Source organism: Somniosus microcephalus, chromosome 18, assembly GCF_052327205.1.
Source record: "Somniosus microcephalus isolate GS21.2 chromosome 18, FLI_Smic_1.0, whole genome shotgun sequence".
Taxonomy (NCBI): Eukaryota; Metazoa; Chordata; class Chondrichthyes; order Squaliformes; family Somniosidae; genus Somniosus; species Somniosus microcephalus.
The window spans coordinates 9954069-9970633 of NC_141004.1; the positions used below are offsets into that span (position 1 = coordinate 9954069).

The following is a 16565-nucleotide window of genomic DNA, read 5'->3' on the forward strand; positions in this document are numbered from 1 at the left end:
AGTATTTATCCAATTCCCTTTTGAAAGTTACTATTGAATCTGCTTCCACCGCCCTTTCAGGCAGCGCGTTCCAGATCACAACAACTCGCTGCATCAAACAATTTCTCTTCATCTCCCGCCCTTGGCTTTTTTATTGGCCAATTGTCTTCAATCTGTGTCCTCAGGTTACCAACCCTCCTGCCAGTGGAAACAGTTTCTCCTTATTTACCCTGTCAAAATCCTTCATAACTTTAAACTCTATTGAATCTCCCCTTGATCTTCTGCTTAATGCACTTTTTTGAGAAAATTACAAGAAAATAAAAAATTGGGGTAAATTTTCACTTTAGGCGGTGGCGGAAAGCAGATGGTAACGGTCCTTGGGCAGGGTGTATACCGGGTGACCAATTCACTATCGCTTGTTTTCCTCCACTGCTGAAAGGGAATATCTACCCCACCTTATGCCCATGTGAATGCTGTCAACTATTTTCCACTCTCAATTCGCACGTCTCCATTTAGAATGGGAGCTCCTTCGGTAAAAGATATCAGGCTGTAATTGCACCCTCCTGCCAGTAGAGGTGCTGCAGCAGGAGAGTGTAATTACAGCGAGACACGTTTACATTTGGCTATTTCTATTATTTTTAAAAAATTTGTTTATGGGATGTGGGCGTCGCTGGCAAGGTCAGCATTTATTGCCCATCACTAGTTGCCCTTGAGAAGGTGGTGGTGAGCCGCCATCTTGAACCACTGCAGTCCGTGTGGTGAAGGTGCTCCCACAGTGCTGTTAGGGAGGGAGTTCCAGGATTTTGACCCAGCGATGATGAAGGAACAGCCGATATATTTCTAAGTCAGGATGGTGTGTGACTTGGAGGGGAACTTGGAGGTGGTGGTGTCCCCATGCGCCTGCTGCCCATGTCCTTCTAGGTGGAAGAGGTCACGGGTTTGGGAGGTGCTGCCAAAGAAGCCTTGGTGAGTTGCTGCAGTGCATCTTGTAGATGGTACACACTGCAGCCACGGTACGTCGGTGGTGGAGGGAGTGAATGTTTAAGGTGGTGGATGGGGTGCCAATCAAGCGGGGCTGCTTTGTCCTGGATGGTGTTGAGCTTCTTGAGCTGCACTCATCCAGGCAATACAACAAGGAACATAAGAATTTATAATAGAAATACAAAACAATAAGGACAGAGAATTATGCCTTTAAAATGGGGACTGAAATATATCTGTACGACCTGCAATGTTCCCTCTAATTTTAGGTCCCTTTAACGGGCTGCGCGGCCCATTCAAATTTCCCCGCATGCATGGTTTCTCCCATATAAAAGCTGGTGAGCGGCTTGCGTGGGACCTATCTATCGATCTCTGTCTTGAATATACTCAACGACTGAGCCGCCACAGCCCGCTGGGGTAGAGAATTCCAAAGATTCACCACCCTCTGAGTGAAGAGATTTCTCCTCATCTCAGTCCTAAATGGCCGACCCCTTATTCTGAGACTGTGACCCCTGGTTCTAGACTTCCCCAGCCAGGGGGAAACATCCTCCCTGCATCTACCCTGTCAAGCCCTGTAAGAATTTTGTATGTTTTGTAAGAGGAGGTTAGCCTTTCCAAAGATGAAGCCTCTCTCGATCTGACCCTCACAAGCATCAGCTCAGAGACTGGCACCAGGCGTACTTTATAGGCTAGGCTAGAGGATGGGGGGTCTTCACCTGGTGAATCACCGGCCACAACTGTGCAGGAGCTTGGGAAGGGGGATAGGACACCCACAGGTGCCAGCTCACCGGAGGGCGAGATCACAAACTAGCTTTCCTTCAGAGGACTCAGAGGCTGACTTTGAGGGCCCCAGGCTACTGCAGAAGGCTGATGGGCATACACCAGGAAATGCTGGGTGCACTGGGCAGCCTGCCCGCAAGCTTGCGCACAATGGCTCAGAGCATGAGGTGTGCAGCTCCAACTTGTGTAGGGGCTTCACGCAGAGCATGGAGGCCGTTCTGCCCAACCTGGAGCAAGTGGTCAGCTCTGTGAACACCACAGAGCTGCCCACCATGATAGAACCTCTGTTGACAGCTCAGAATACTGCCACCTGTAGGGATTTTGACCCAGCGATGATGAAGGAATGGTGATATATGCCCAAGTCAGGATGGTGTGTGACTTGGAGGTGGTGGTGTTCCCATGCACCTGCTGCCCTTGTCATTCTAGGCGGTAGAGGTCGCAGGTTTGGGAGGTGCTGCTGAAGAAGCCTTGGTGAGTTGTGGCAATGCATTCTTTAGATAGTACACACTGCAGCCACGGTGCGCCGGTGGTGGAGGGAGTGGATGTTTAGGCTAGTGGGTGAAGTTGCCATATCACTGCGCCTTGCACTCTGACTGCTGTTTTTGACTTGACTAATTGTTTTTAAAAGCTTGTTGCTATTTTTCGGCAATTCAGCCTTTCCCTGGTGCAGGAATCCCACCACGCCATGTCTGCTGCTACCAGTTCACTCTTGCAGCTACAGGTGTTGAAGGTTTCTGTATAAATATCTTCTTCTCCTCCTCCTTCAACAGGGATACCACTTACTGTCCTGGCGATAGACACCAGTCCTGAACCCACATGGTGACGCAACAAGAAAATACGATGAGGCTTATGCTTGCGCCTGGATTCTCCTTGAACGTGCCATTAAGATGTTATAGCAGCGCTTCCGATTACTGGACAGATCAGGCAGGGTCCTTGGGAAAGTCTCAAAGATCTCGTGTGTTTGTCGCGTTCTGCACATCTCTGCGATTAGAAGAGGGGAACCCATGCAGCCACAAAGGCTTGAAGATGTGCCTGTAGCTTTCTCTCTGGTTGAGGAAGATGAAGAGGAGGAGGTGGAAGAAGAGCAAGGCGAAATGGCTCTGCCTGGTGGCCACACAGACCGGTGCGACCAGACTTTTGGCTCAAAGCAGTGCTGCGGACTCTCTGGTTACAGACTCAACGAAACAGACAGCATGACCCTCACACGGGGTGGCCTAAACCTTCGCATGGTCCTGCTGGCTTCAGGAACCTTGGTGAGTGTCAAAGCCAAAATTTGGCTCTGTGTATAAAAGGACCTCCTCCATTCCTAAAACAGGAACTAACCAGATGAAGCAATCTGCCCGCATCACTCCAGGGTAGGACGAGCACAATAAAGATGAACATTCACTCCTGTCTCCACTACCTATTTCAGATGCTGCCCCATGAAGGTACCAGCTTGACAATTCCATGACTTGGACAGTTATAGAAGCATGGAAGCATAGAAGATAGGAGCAGGAGTAGGCCATTCGGCCCTTCGAGCCTGCTCCGCCATTCAATGAGATCATGGCTGATCATCCAAATTCAGTACCCTGTCCCTGCCTTCTCCCCATATATATCCAACCCTTTCTTGAATATATTTAATGAACTGGCCTCCACCGCCCTCTGTGGCAGAGAATTCCACAGGTTCACCACTCTCTGGGTGAAGAAATTCCTCCTCATTTCAGTCCTAAATGGCTTACCCCTTATCCTTAGACTATGACCCCTGGTTCTGGACTCCCCGGCCATCAGAAACATCCTTCTTGCATCCAAGTTCCTCTGGGTGGGCAAGAGGTTGCGAATAGGCTCCAAATGCTTCCAGCTCCAAAAACAAGAGGGGTGTGAAGACCCGGGCATGGTCGCTAAGACCCCTCATGCCTAGAAAAACCCAAAGTTGGGAGTGGAAACCTGGAGCACTCTTCCAACCTCCCTGCACAGCTTAACCATTCAGAGGCCCTCAGAAAAGACCAATAGAGAGTCAGACGCACCTCATTGTCTGCCTCCCTGAAGCTGCTACGGGATTTACCAGCCCGTGCCCTGATTGGCTCTCCTCTGGTGGGTGGAGAGCATGGCACAAGAATGTGATCACTGATTGGTCCAGTTGCTCCACGAGAGACAGATTTTGCCCATCCACCATAGAAGGTTGCAGCATCGACGGAGGCCAATCGTATGCGCGCGGGGTCTTTGCTGGACGAGATTCCTCACCTTGGGAGAATTCTACACAAGGAGTACAGGGAACATGTGTCGGCACAGGCTATGCAGACAATGGGTGTGCGCACAGTAGCAAGGGCCACAGTGGAGTCTTGCAACAGAGGGGCAGGTTTAGGCTGCCTGTTGCTTACTCTTTGAAAGTTAGGTGCTGGCAAAAAAAAGAGGAATTGAAAGAGAGCCCTTACCTTGCTAGGCTAGCAAGCTCTCCCTGACCCACTCCCTCGGTGGCCTCCACCCCAATTATTTGGGGGGCCTGCTCCTCGTAGCGGGCGAGGCATTGCAGGTTGGCTGGTCCGTTACCAGGGCGGGTTCACTGCTGATGGGTGAGCGCAGCCTTCTCCTCTGAAAAGAGAAGAGACCCGCTGAGCATTGGAAGGCAACAGGAGAAGGGATCCTGCAACGAGCAGCCTAGATGGTAACTTGGTGCGAAGCGATGAGCAGCGACCAAGAGAGCAACTCTAGGAGCCAAACAGTGAGTTGGCGATCTGTGTGAGGGAAAGGAATCCTACGCCTCTGGCAGCAACCAAGCTGGAGGTCCATCTTGCGGAAATTTAAGAAGAGGTTGGGGGGTCAGTGCATTGCAAGTGCTGTGAGCTAGTGCATGAGTAGGAAAGATATCCCCTTTGCTCTTATTTAGGGACCCTTCAGTATTTCGTACCTTGACACTCTTCCTCAGTCTGGAGAACCTTGGTTTCTCATTTGCTCCATTAAGCGATGAACCAAGAAGATAGCATTCACACGGCGAGCAGGCTCTTGCCGCACACTGGATTTAGTTGGAGGGTTCTCCCTCATCCCCCAAAATAGAAGCTTTCCTTAAGGGCCACCATCTCCAATGAAACCTTCCTCGCTGTATGAAGGATGCAGCTCCAGGGTATTCCTCCAGCCAGTTTTCCTATTAACTAAGGCTTCGGTAAAAAGCGCTACCTCCCATTAGGAGCACAGCGGCACTTTAATAGCTGCTGCCCCACCCCTTGGTGAAACAATGTTCCCCAGACATGGTAAAATGTTGAAATGGTTTCAATGCGCCATGGAATCCGAGAAGCTCGAACCTCTGCTCAACTAGTGATGGTGTATTCACTAACGGTGACTGTTATAAATCTCATCATCAAGAAACTACTTATGAAATAACGCTGGACGGCCAGCTGGTGGCGCCGTCCAAGGAGTATAAATACCCGGGCGTGGGCCTCAGATATCCAGGGACATTTTGTAAGACAAGGAGCTAGTGAAGTACAACTAGACTTCTAAGTTTTGAAACAAGTTGATTAAAGCCTTGCTTTATGCTCAAACCAAGTGTGTAGTGAGTTTTATTACGTCAGTGACCATATCTGGGCAGCTACATTATCAGCCCTATAATACACCTCCAACACAGAATATATAATGAACCCTCCAAATCTTTTTGCTCAGAGAGTTGTCGGGATCTGGAACGCTCGACCTGAAAAGGCGGTGGAAGCTGATTCCATCAATAATTTTAAAGGGCAGTTGGACGGGTACTGGAGGATGAGGAACCGACAGGGTCACGGACAAAAAGCGGGGATGTGGGACTGAGTACGACTGCTCTTTCAAAGAGCCGGCACAGGCATGACGGGTCGAATGGCCTCCTTCTGTGCTGCGAGTTTCTATGATTCTATGGAATATGGAATCTATAATTAACCCCCCAAACATATAATTGCCCCCAAATAGAGACTAGGTAATAACCCGCCCATGCAAAAAATATGATAAACAATCCCATACACAGAATATATAATGAACACCCCAATGCAAAATATATCATAAATTCCCCTAAAAGCAGATCTAATATACCTCCCATTGAAGAATATATAGTAATGCTCCCAAATACAGAATACATTATAAACACCTCCCAACACAGAACGCATAATAAATCTTCAGATCATGGAATAATATCCCAAACACAATAAAGGCTCCAAATGTAGAATGTACATTAAATGCCCAAATACAGAATGGATAATAAAACCCTGCAACACCGAGTACATAATCCCTTAAAGACAGAAAATATATTAAACCCCCAAGCACAGAATGTATAATTAACAGCCCAAAGGCAGAATATGTAATAAATGTCCCAAACCGAACATAAGAACAGAAGGATTAGGAGCAGGATTAAACCATTCTGTCCCTCGAGCCTGCTCCGCCATTCAATGAGATCATGGCTGATCATCCAAATTCACTACACTGTCCCTGCCTTCTCCCCATATCCCTTGATCCCTTTAGCCTTAAGAAATATATCCAACTCTTTCTTGAATATATTTAATGAACTGGCCTCCACCGCCCTCTGTGGCAGAGAATTCCACAGGCTCACCACTCTCTGGGTGAAGAAATTCCTCCTCATTTCAGTCCTAAATGGCTTACCCCTTATCCTTAGACTGTGGCCCCTGGTTCTGGACTCCCCGGATATCAGAAACATCCTTCCTGCATCCAGTCTGTCCAGGCCTGACAGAATTTTATAGGTTTCGATGAGATCCCCTCTCAATCTTCTAAACTCCAGTGAGTATAAGCCCAATCGACACACTCTCTCCTCATACGTCATTCCTGCCATCCCAGGTATCAGCCTGGTGAATCTTCGCTGCACTCCCTCCATGGCAAGAACGTCCTTCCTCAGGTAAGGCGACCAAAACTGCACACAATACTCAAGGTGTGGTCTCACCAAGGCCCTGTACAACTGTAGCAAGACATCCTTGTTCCTGTACTCGAACCCTCTTGCTACGAAGGCCAACATGCCATTTGCCTTCTTAACCGCCTGCTGCGCCTGCATGCTTACCTTCAGCGACTGGTGCGCAAGAACACCCAGGTCTCTTTGCACTCCCCCTTCTCCCAATCTATTGCCATTCAAATAATAATCTGCCTTCCTGTTTTTGCCACCAAAGTGGATAACCTCACATTTATCCACATTATAGTGCATTTGCCATGTTTCTGCCCAATCACCCAACCTGTCCAAATCGCACTGGAGTTTCACAACATCCTCCTCACAGCTTACCCTCCCACCCAGCTTTGTGTCGTCTGCAAATTTGGAGATATTACATCCAATTCCCTTGTCCAGATCATTAATATATATTGTGAACAGCTGGGGTCCTAGGACCGATCCTTGCGGTACCCCACTAGTCACTGCCTGCCACTCAGAAAACGACCCGTTTATTCCAACTCTTTGCTTTCTGTCCGCCAACCAGTTCTCTATCCAAGTCAATACCTTGCCCCCAATCTCATGTGCCTTAATTTTGCACGCTAATCTCTTATGTGGGACCTTATCGAAAGCCTTCTGAAAGTCCAAATACACCACATCCACTGGTTCTCCCTTATCTATTTTACTAGTTACATCCTCAAAAAATTCCAGTAGATTAGTCAAGCATGATTTACCTTTTGTAAATCCATGTTGACTTTGTCCGATCCTGTCACTGCTTTCCAAGTGCTCTGCTATTACATCTTTTATAATAGACTCTAGCATTTTCCCCACTACCGATGTCAGGCTTTTTCTCTACCACCTTTTTTGAATAGTGGGGTAACATTAGCTACCCTCCAATCCATGGGTACTGTTCCAGAGTCTATCGAGTTCTGGAAGATGACCAGCAATGCATCTACTATTTCTAGGGCCACTTCCTTAAGTACCCTGGGATGTAGATTATCAGGCCCTGGGGATTTATCGGCCTTCAGTCCCATCAATTTTCCTAACACCATTTCCCTACAAATACTGATTTCTTTCAGTTCCACCCTTTCATCAGACCCTATGTTCCTCGGCATCTCTGGGAGGTTATTTGTGTTCTCCTTTGTGAAGACAGAACCAAAGTATGAATTTAGTTGGTCTGCCATTTCTCTGTTTCCCATTATAAATTCCCCTGATTCTGACTGCAAGGGACCTACACTTGATCTTCTGTCTCAACTCCACTTTCCCGCCCTATCCCCATATCCCTTGAGTCCCTCAGTGCCCAAAAATCTATCGATCTCCGTCTTGAATATACTCAACGACAGTGCATCCACAGCCCTCTGGGGTGGGGAATTCAAAAGATTCACCACCCTCCGGGTGAAGAAATTCCTCCTCATCTCAGTCCTAAATGACCGACCCCTTATCCTGAGACTGTGACCCCTAGTTCTAGATTCTCCTGCCAGGGGAAACAACCTCTCAGCATCTACTCTGTCGAGCCCTCTAAGAATTTTATATGCTTCAATGAGATCACCTCTCATTCTTCTAAACTCCAGAGAGGACAGGCCCATTCTACTCAATTACCCATTCTACTGAAATGTAACAAATCCCCAAACACAGGATTTATAACAAGCCTCCAAAAAGCAGAATATACAATCATCCCCATTCCCAACACAGAGTATATATTGAACTGGCCAAACGCTAAATATATAATAAATTACAAAATGTTTTTTTTTATTCGTTCATGGGATGTGGACGTCACTGGTAAGGCCAGCATTTATTGCCCATCCTTAATTACCCTCGAGAAGGTGGCAGTGAATACAACTGAGTGGCTTGTGAGGCCATTTCAGTTAATCACATCACTGTGGGCCAAGAGTCACATATCAGCCAGACTGGGTAAGGGCAGCAGATTTCCCATTAGCGAACCAAACGGGTTTTTACAACAATCCGATAATTTCATGGTCATGCTTTTTATTCCAGATTTATTTAATTAACTGAAATGAAATTCCCCCAGCTATCATGCTGGGAATTTGAACTTACACCTCCAGATCATTAAATCCAGGTCTCTGGTCCAGTAATTTAACCACTATGCTACCGCACCCTACACGATATACACCCCGAGTACAGAACATAATAAACCCCAACACAAACATAACATGTATCAGAAATCTCTTGAAACTCTGACACCTAGAAATTAGTCTCAGACATTGGCACAAACGTGCGGTATTGGATAGGCTGCCATTGCAGTCAAAGGAACCGAATATCAGGCGCTGTGTGTAATGATCCCATACCGCCCGCTTTGCGGCACTGCCCGAATTTCTACCAAAATATATAGTAAACCTCCCAAAAACAGAAATTGTGAGCCCCAAACGCAATGAATGAACCCTCAAAACACAGAAGGTAAAAAACTCCTGATACTAACACAGGTCTGCTGTAGGTACTTTCTTGGGCTCAGTGACGTCAATTACACCCATAAGTGGTCTGTCTGTCCTTATTAATGGAGTAGACTCGCAATGTCCTATACCATGACATTCAATGACATTACCATCGCCGAATCCCCCACCATCAACATCCTGGGGTCATCATTAACCAGAAACCTAACTGGACCAACCACTGTGGCTACAAGAGCAGGTCAGAGGCTAGGTATTCTGCGGCGAGTGTCTCACCTCCTGTCTCCTCAATGCCTATACACCATCTACAACCCACAAGTAAGGAGTATGATGGAATACTCTCCACTTGCCTGGATAAGTGCAGCTCCAACAACACTCAAGAAGCTCGACACCATCCAGAACAAAGCAGCCCGCTTGATTGGCACCCCATCCACCACCTTAAACATTCACTGCCTCCACCACCGGCATACCGTGGCTGCAGTGTGTACCATCTACAAGATGCACTGCAGCAACTCGCCAAGGCTTCTTCGACAGCACCTCCCAAACCCACGACCTCTACCACCTAGAAGGACAAGGGCAGCAGGTGCACGGGAACACCACCTACAAGTCACACACCACCCTGACTTGGAAATATATCGCCATTCCTTCATCGTCGCTGGGTCAAAATCCTGGAACTCCTTACCTAACAGCACTGTGGGAGCACCTTCACCACACGGACTGCAGCGGTTCAAGAAGGCGGCTCACCACCTCCTTCTCAAGGGGCAACTAGGGATGGGCATTAAATGCTGGCCTTGTCAGCGAAGCCCACATCACATGAATGAATTTTAAAAAATCTACTTGTATGATAGCGGAACCGATGGGTGTAACACTAGGATCCCCTTCTGACCTGAACTGGGTATTTGTGTCATTTACACATGTACGTCTACAATCTCTCTGAAGACAGACCAAGCAAACACTTGGTGAGATAAGACTTGTTGTGAATCATTAAGCTATTCTATTTCAGAACGAGTGCCCGTACAAAGCAACAGTTGTGGTCTGATGCATTTAGTTCAATCAGTATAATTCATCTTTACGTAATGATACAAAATAAAGAATACGCCACACTTCCCCACATCAGTGGGTCATCTTACTTAAGCTAAACAAGATGGCGCAGGTATTTCCTCACTGGAAGCGCCAGGAAATTGGCAGTGACCAGTTTCCAGGAGTTTCCTGGTTGGCTTGTAAGGTGTGAACCCTCTTTCCGCTCTTTACAAGCCAAATGGTGGAAAGAGGACAGAACCAGGGGCAGGAATTCCCAACACTGCTTCTTAGGTTGGACTGGGACCTGGTGTACCAGGGGACGCCGGTAAAGCTGAATGACTTCAGGTGTATCAGCCTTTACAAGCGACAGCTGTGGGCCTCACTAGTGTTGTCCAGGCAAGCTGCCTGGAACTCCAAACAGAGCAATTGAAAAAAAAAATATATCTCAGGACAGATCAGCTCCGGGTAGCAGGCGGGAGCTGGGGAATCTCACCAATAGCGGGCGGAGCCTGAAGTTTGTGGGCGAATGTGACAGGCGGGCACCAGAGAGGGGGCCTGCAGTGTCACTTGCCCCTGCCTACCACGTGCTAGTTAGATTGCCCACTGATGTAGAAAACTCTAGCAGGGTCAGTTATGGGGGTGGGGGGCACCAGCGGGAGTGATGCTGGTGTAATCAACGTGTTTGGCCCCCAAGGGATTTCAGTCCCAGATATCTTCCGACTGTTCCTCCATCTGCTCTGGCGTTCTCTTATTCCAACCTCACTGCTAACCTCTGGGTCTTTATTTGCCTCTTTTCTATCCCCACAGGGAGTTAGGGGGGCTTGGCTCCTGACCCCTCTCTCCATGACTGGGGATGGGAGGTGTGGGGGGGGGGATGTGGGGACAGAGGGGGTTTGGCCAGACAAGCTGCTGTGCAAACCTGCTTCCACGCCTCTTCCCTTTCAAACTAGATTGCTGCCAAGCTCAGTCGGAATGGACATTCTGTTCCCTGCGGTGTGAATGTTTGCTGGGAGCTCCAGGAGGAGATACCAAGTCCGCTGTTGATCCTGATGACCCGGGATAACAATGTCAATGTCTGGCTTTAACACACACTCTCTAAATGTTTACAGCCTACGAGCCTTCCTTTTCACAGCAGTACAATTCCAGTTTGTTATAAAACCCACCAATTTAAAATAACTACATTTTTTTACAAATCCTTTCTGTGTAAAAATGGTCAAAATAAATCCCAAATCGTGACTACACCAAACACAGAATATTTAATAAACCCGAAACACAGAATGCTAATACGCCCACAACACAAGATATATAATAACCCTCCCATTAAGAATGTACATTAAACCCCCAAATAAAGAATATTAAACCCTAAACACAAAACGTATAATAAACCCGAAACACAGAACGACTCTCCAACAGAGAATGTAAACGCCCCCACATACCAAATGTGCACACACACTCATATATATACACACACACATATACACACACACACATATATACACACATATATACACACACACACATACATATATACACACACATATGTCAGCTGTGACTTAGTGGGTAGCACTCTCGCCTCTGAGTCATGAAGGTTGAGGGTTCAAATCCCACTCCAGACTCAAGCACATAAATCCAGGCTGACACTCCAGTGCAGTACTGAGGGAGTACTGCACTGTCGGAGGTGCCGAGACAAGATGTTAAACCGAGGCCCCGTCTGCTCTCTCAGGTGGACGTAAAAGATCCCATGGCACTATTTCGAAGAAGAGCAGGGGGAGTTCTCCCCAGTGGCCTGGCCAATATTTATTCCTCAATCAACACCACTAAAACAGATTATCTGGTCATTATCACACTGCTGCTTGTGGGAGCTTGCTGTGCACAAATTGGCTGCTATGTTTCCTACATTACAACAGTGACTACACTTCAAATAGAACTTCATTGGCTGTAAAGTGCTTTGGGACGTCCTGAGGTCGTGCAAGGCGCTATAGAAATGTAGGATCTTTTTTCTTTCTTTCTTCTTTTACACACAAACACAGTCACACTCACACACCTATACACAAATATGCGCACGCGCACAAACACACACACACACACACACACACACAAACACACACACACACACACACACACACACACACACACAGTCCTCTCCAGTTAAATGGCATGAACATAAATGATTGTCTCTAATTGAAAGTGTTGAGGTTACTCAATCAGATGTGAAGGGGCTGCAACACAACTCCAGGAGATTCTGCTTAAAGGGACTCCAAGGGTTTGCTTGTGAGAAACTAACAGCAACATCAGAGACCGGGTTATCACTGAAATGACCTGGAATTCAGTCTCCTAGACGGGGTGCAGGCTATACTGATACTGAGTTATACACAAACAGTAGGGCATCAAGGGGGTTTAAGGGCTGTGTTTCTCTTGATGATAATCCTGAACTGGTCTGTGAGGCTGGACCCTGAGGCTGGGAATCTGCTCTTTAATTAAAGGGATTGTACTGTAACTTTAATTAAAGGGACCCCGCCACCCCCCCCCCCCCCCACAACAACAATTAAAAATACAATTACTTGTGCTTTGTAACATTATTAATGTAGGAAATATTTCAAGGCATTTTATAAAGAGGGGAGAAGAGAAAAGAAAATAAGATAAAAGGGGATAAAGCAATGGAGAACAAGCCATGGGTAGTTGAGGAGGGGGAAATGAAGGCTTGGTTGAAGATATGGGAAGGAGGTTCTTAAGAAGGTGGGGAGAGAAATGCAGTGTGGAGGGGTTTAAGGAGGGGGCTGCAGGCAAGGCGGTGGGGGCATTTCTACCTTGGAGTTTTGGGAGTCAAAAGCGCCAGTGTAGGTCAATGAGACCAGGAGTAAGGGACGAGCGGATGTTAGTGAGGGACACTCTGAGGACAGGCGGGAGGGAAGGACAGGGGGGCAGAGGATGGTGGGGGGGAGGACACGGGAGGACAGGGGGGGGCAGAGCAAGAGGGGTGAGGAGGACGGGGGGGAGGACAGGGGGGCACAGGGCGAGGGGTGAGGGGGATGGGGGGAGGACAGGGGAGGACAGGGGGGGCACGAGAAGGGCAGAGTGGGGGTGGACGGGGAGTGTGGGTGGTGTAGTGTGGGGGGGGGGGCGGGTGGAGGTTGAGGAGGACATTAGAGAAATCGAATCCAGAGGTGATGAAAGCATAGATTAGGGTTTCAGTAGTGGAGTGGCCGAGATAGGGACAGAGGGAAGTGAGATTACAGGGATGGCAATAAGCGGTCTTGTTGTTGGACCAGGTGTGGGGTTTGAAGCTCAGCTGGGGGGAAACAGGACACCATGATTTCACACAACACGGTTTAGCTGAGCGAGTGGTCGGGAAAGAGGGACAGAGTCAGTGGTCAGGGAGTTGACGGGGGCCAGAAACTGAGGATTCCATCCTCCTGATCTTCAGTTGGAGGAAATTCCAACTCAACCACAGCTTTCTGTCAGAGTCCGAGAGCACGGAGATGGTCATGGGGGTTGCATAGAAACGTAGGAAGAGGAGGAGGCCATTCAGCCTCTCGACTCTGTGCCGCCATTCAATGAGATCACGGCTGATCTGTATCTTAACTCCATCCACCCGCCTTGGTTGCATGACCCTTAATACCCTTAGCTAACAAAAATCTATCAATCTCAGTTTTGAAATTTTCAATTGACCTCCGGCCTTAACAGCTTTTTGGGGAGAGAGTTCCAGATTTCCACCACCCTTTGTGTGAAGAAGTGCTTCCTGACATCACTTGTGAATGGCCTGGCTTAGATGTAGAACTGGGTGTCTCTCAGCGCACATATACAAGCCGATTCCGTTCCTGCAAACTACGTCACCAAACGGTAACATATAGGCGAGGAAGAGGAAGTGGGGGCAAGGGAAGGATCCTTGGTGGAGGGGGAGTGAGGAATTTCCAGAAGTGACGATGCAGGGGGAGGAGCCGTTACTGGAGATGCTCGGGCTGTATTCGCACAGGTAGGAGCGGAACCATCAAGAGGCTTAGCCGGTCAGCGGAGGAAAGACGTTATGGAGGATGACACGGTCAGCAGTGCTGGACACTGCAGAAAGGAACAGAAGAACTTGTATTCCTATAGCGCCTTTTTACAATCCCAGGACATCCCAATGCACTTCACAGCCAATGAAGTGCTTTTGAGGTGTGGTCACTGTTGTAATGTAGGAAACGCGACAGCCAATCTGCGCACAGCAAGCTCCCACAAACAGCAACATGACAATGACCAGATAATCTGTTTTAGTGAATGTTGACTGAGGGATAAATATTGGCCGCAGGACACCGGGGATAGCTCCCCTGCTCTTCTTCCTACTAGTGGCCACGGGATCTTCTACGTCCACCTGAGAGAGCAGACGGGGCCTCAGCTCAACGTCTCATCCACAAGGCATCACCTCCGACAGTGCGGCGCTCCCTCAGCACTGCACTGGGAGTGTCAGCCCAGATTATGGGCTCAAGTCTCTGGAGTGGGACTTGAACCCATGACCTTCTGACTCAGAGGCGACTGAGCCACGGCTGCTGGCAGAAAGGTCGGGAGGATTAGGAAGGATCAGGCACTGCGGTCCCAGTCACAGAGCGTGCTATTTATGACGTTGTCCAGGGGAGCTCATGGTGCTGTGAGCAGAGTGGAAAGGGGATTGAAAGGGGTCCAAACAAGGAGTTAGAAACATTACACAGAACTACACAATATTTACAGCAGAGAAACAGGCCATTTGGCCCAACTGGCCTATGCTGGTGTATTCCTTCATCCCTCATGTATTTTCTAGCTTCTCCTTAAAGGCATCAATGCTATTCATCTCAACTACCAACTAGCAAGTTCCCCATTCTCACCACCCTCTGGGTAAAGGAGTTTCTCCTGAATTCCCTATTGGATTTATTAGTGACTGTCTTATATTTATGAGCCTCTAGTTCTGGTCTCCCTCCACAAGTGAAAATATCTTCTCTACGTCTATCCTATCGAATCCCTTCATAATTTTAAAGACCTTTGTCAGGTCACCCCTCAGCTTTCTCTTTTTTAGAGAAAAGGCTCCCACCCTGTTCAGTCTTTCCTGATCGGGTACGATCGCTCAGTTCTGGTATCATCCTTGTAAATCCTTTTATTTTTTGCACCCTCTCCAGCGCCTCTATCTCCTTTCTCGTAATATGGAGACCACCTTGAAATAAAGGAGGGCGCCCCATCCCACAAACCAGCCAGCAAAAACAAGCGGAAATGGATTTTGGTCACGATTTTGAATGAATCGGACTTACCACCAGGAAGACTCCACTCGCGGTGTCAGCGTGAGCAGTATTAATATAAAGGCGAGGTAAAGTCGGGAGCAGGTATTAGTCCCATCACTGCTGGCTGTCCTATTAGTCTGCCTCACACCTTCTGCCCCTGAGGTGTGGGACGCTTTCCAATGCAGTCTGGACTCCTCAGCTCCGGTCCGCCCAGGCATTGCGTTTTAACAACAAAAAGAACCACAATCTTGCAGAAGATTAACAAGGCTGACACAAACAATTCTTCAAGTTGTCAACGGTTGTGCTTTTTGTTTAAAAAAGAGAGATTTTAACATGCTAAATCCATCCTCTGGTTTGGCCGGATTTTCATCCTTAGCACTGACATCTCAAATTAATCTGTAAATTTCCCCTTTGTAAAGTCGGAGCTGAGACGGGCGATCGTGGCTTTTAACAGAATGCTTTCTCTTTCTCTCCCTCTCCCTCTCTTCCTCTGTGGCTTTCTTGGTGGCTGGGACTGAGACGCACCTCGTTCGGGTTCTGCAGTGAAGCACTGGCAGTCTGTGACCGTCCCCGTTGCTCTCCTATTGGAGCGAGCCAGTAACAGTGCTGTGCAAGAGAAGAGCCCTGGCACTCTCGGCTCTCGACTGGCTATCCACTCGCTGACACCAAGGCTGGAGCTGGAGCTGCAGCTTCCAAAAAGCCCCACATCCCCACCTGCTGGAGCAAAATTACACACACACACACACAAGAGTTCAGGAGATGTGCAAAAGGCTTAAAGCGATTAAATACCTAGCACTAAACTGCTGCACCTGGGTCCTAGAGCCCTAGGTATTTGCCGGCTATGCTGCTCTCGAACGTTACTCGCCAATGACGCATAGTTAGAACGTGGCAACTGTCTTTTAATAGCTACATTTAAAAGACTTCAGGACGTCCCAAAGCGCTTTACAGCCAATGAAGTACTGTTTTTGGAGTGCAGTCACTGTTGTAATGTAGGAAACGCGGCATCCAATTTGTGCACAGCAAGCTCCCACAAACAGCAATAAGATAAAGACAGGATAATCTATTTTTTAGTGATGTTGATTGAGGGATAAATATTGGCCCCAGGACACCGGGGATAATTCCTCTGCTCTTCTTCCAAATTGTGCCGTGGGATCTTTAACATCCACCCGAGAGAGCAGACGGGGCCTCGGTTTAACGTCTCATCCGAAAGACGACACCTCTGACAGTGCGGCACTCCCTCAGCACTGCACTGGAGTGTCAGCCTAAATTATGGGATCATATGGAGTGGGGCTGGAACCTACTGACTCAGAGGCAAGAGTGCTA

At 48.1% G+C, this 16565-nt stretch overlaps 1 protein-coding gene across 1 annotated transcript in view; it reads right to left on the minus strand.

Moving 5' to 3' along the window:
* The window catches only part of wnt2bb (wingless-type MMTV integration site family, member 2Bb), a 268350-nt gene extending 252475 nt beyond the window's left edge, over nt 1-15875 (minus strand). The window contains exon 1 of the mRNA XM_086011030.1: nt 15273-15875. Within this exon, the coding sequence (XP_085867156.1) occupies nt 15273-15460 (188 nt within the window). The 5' untranslated portion in view covers nt 15461-15875. The remainder of the gene's footprint in view (nt 1-15272) is intronic.
* Between the last annotated feature and the right edge of the window lie 690 nt (nt 15876-16565).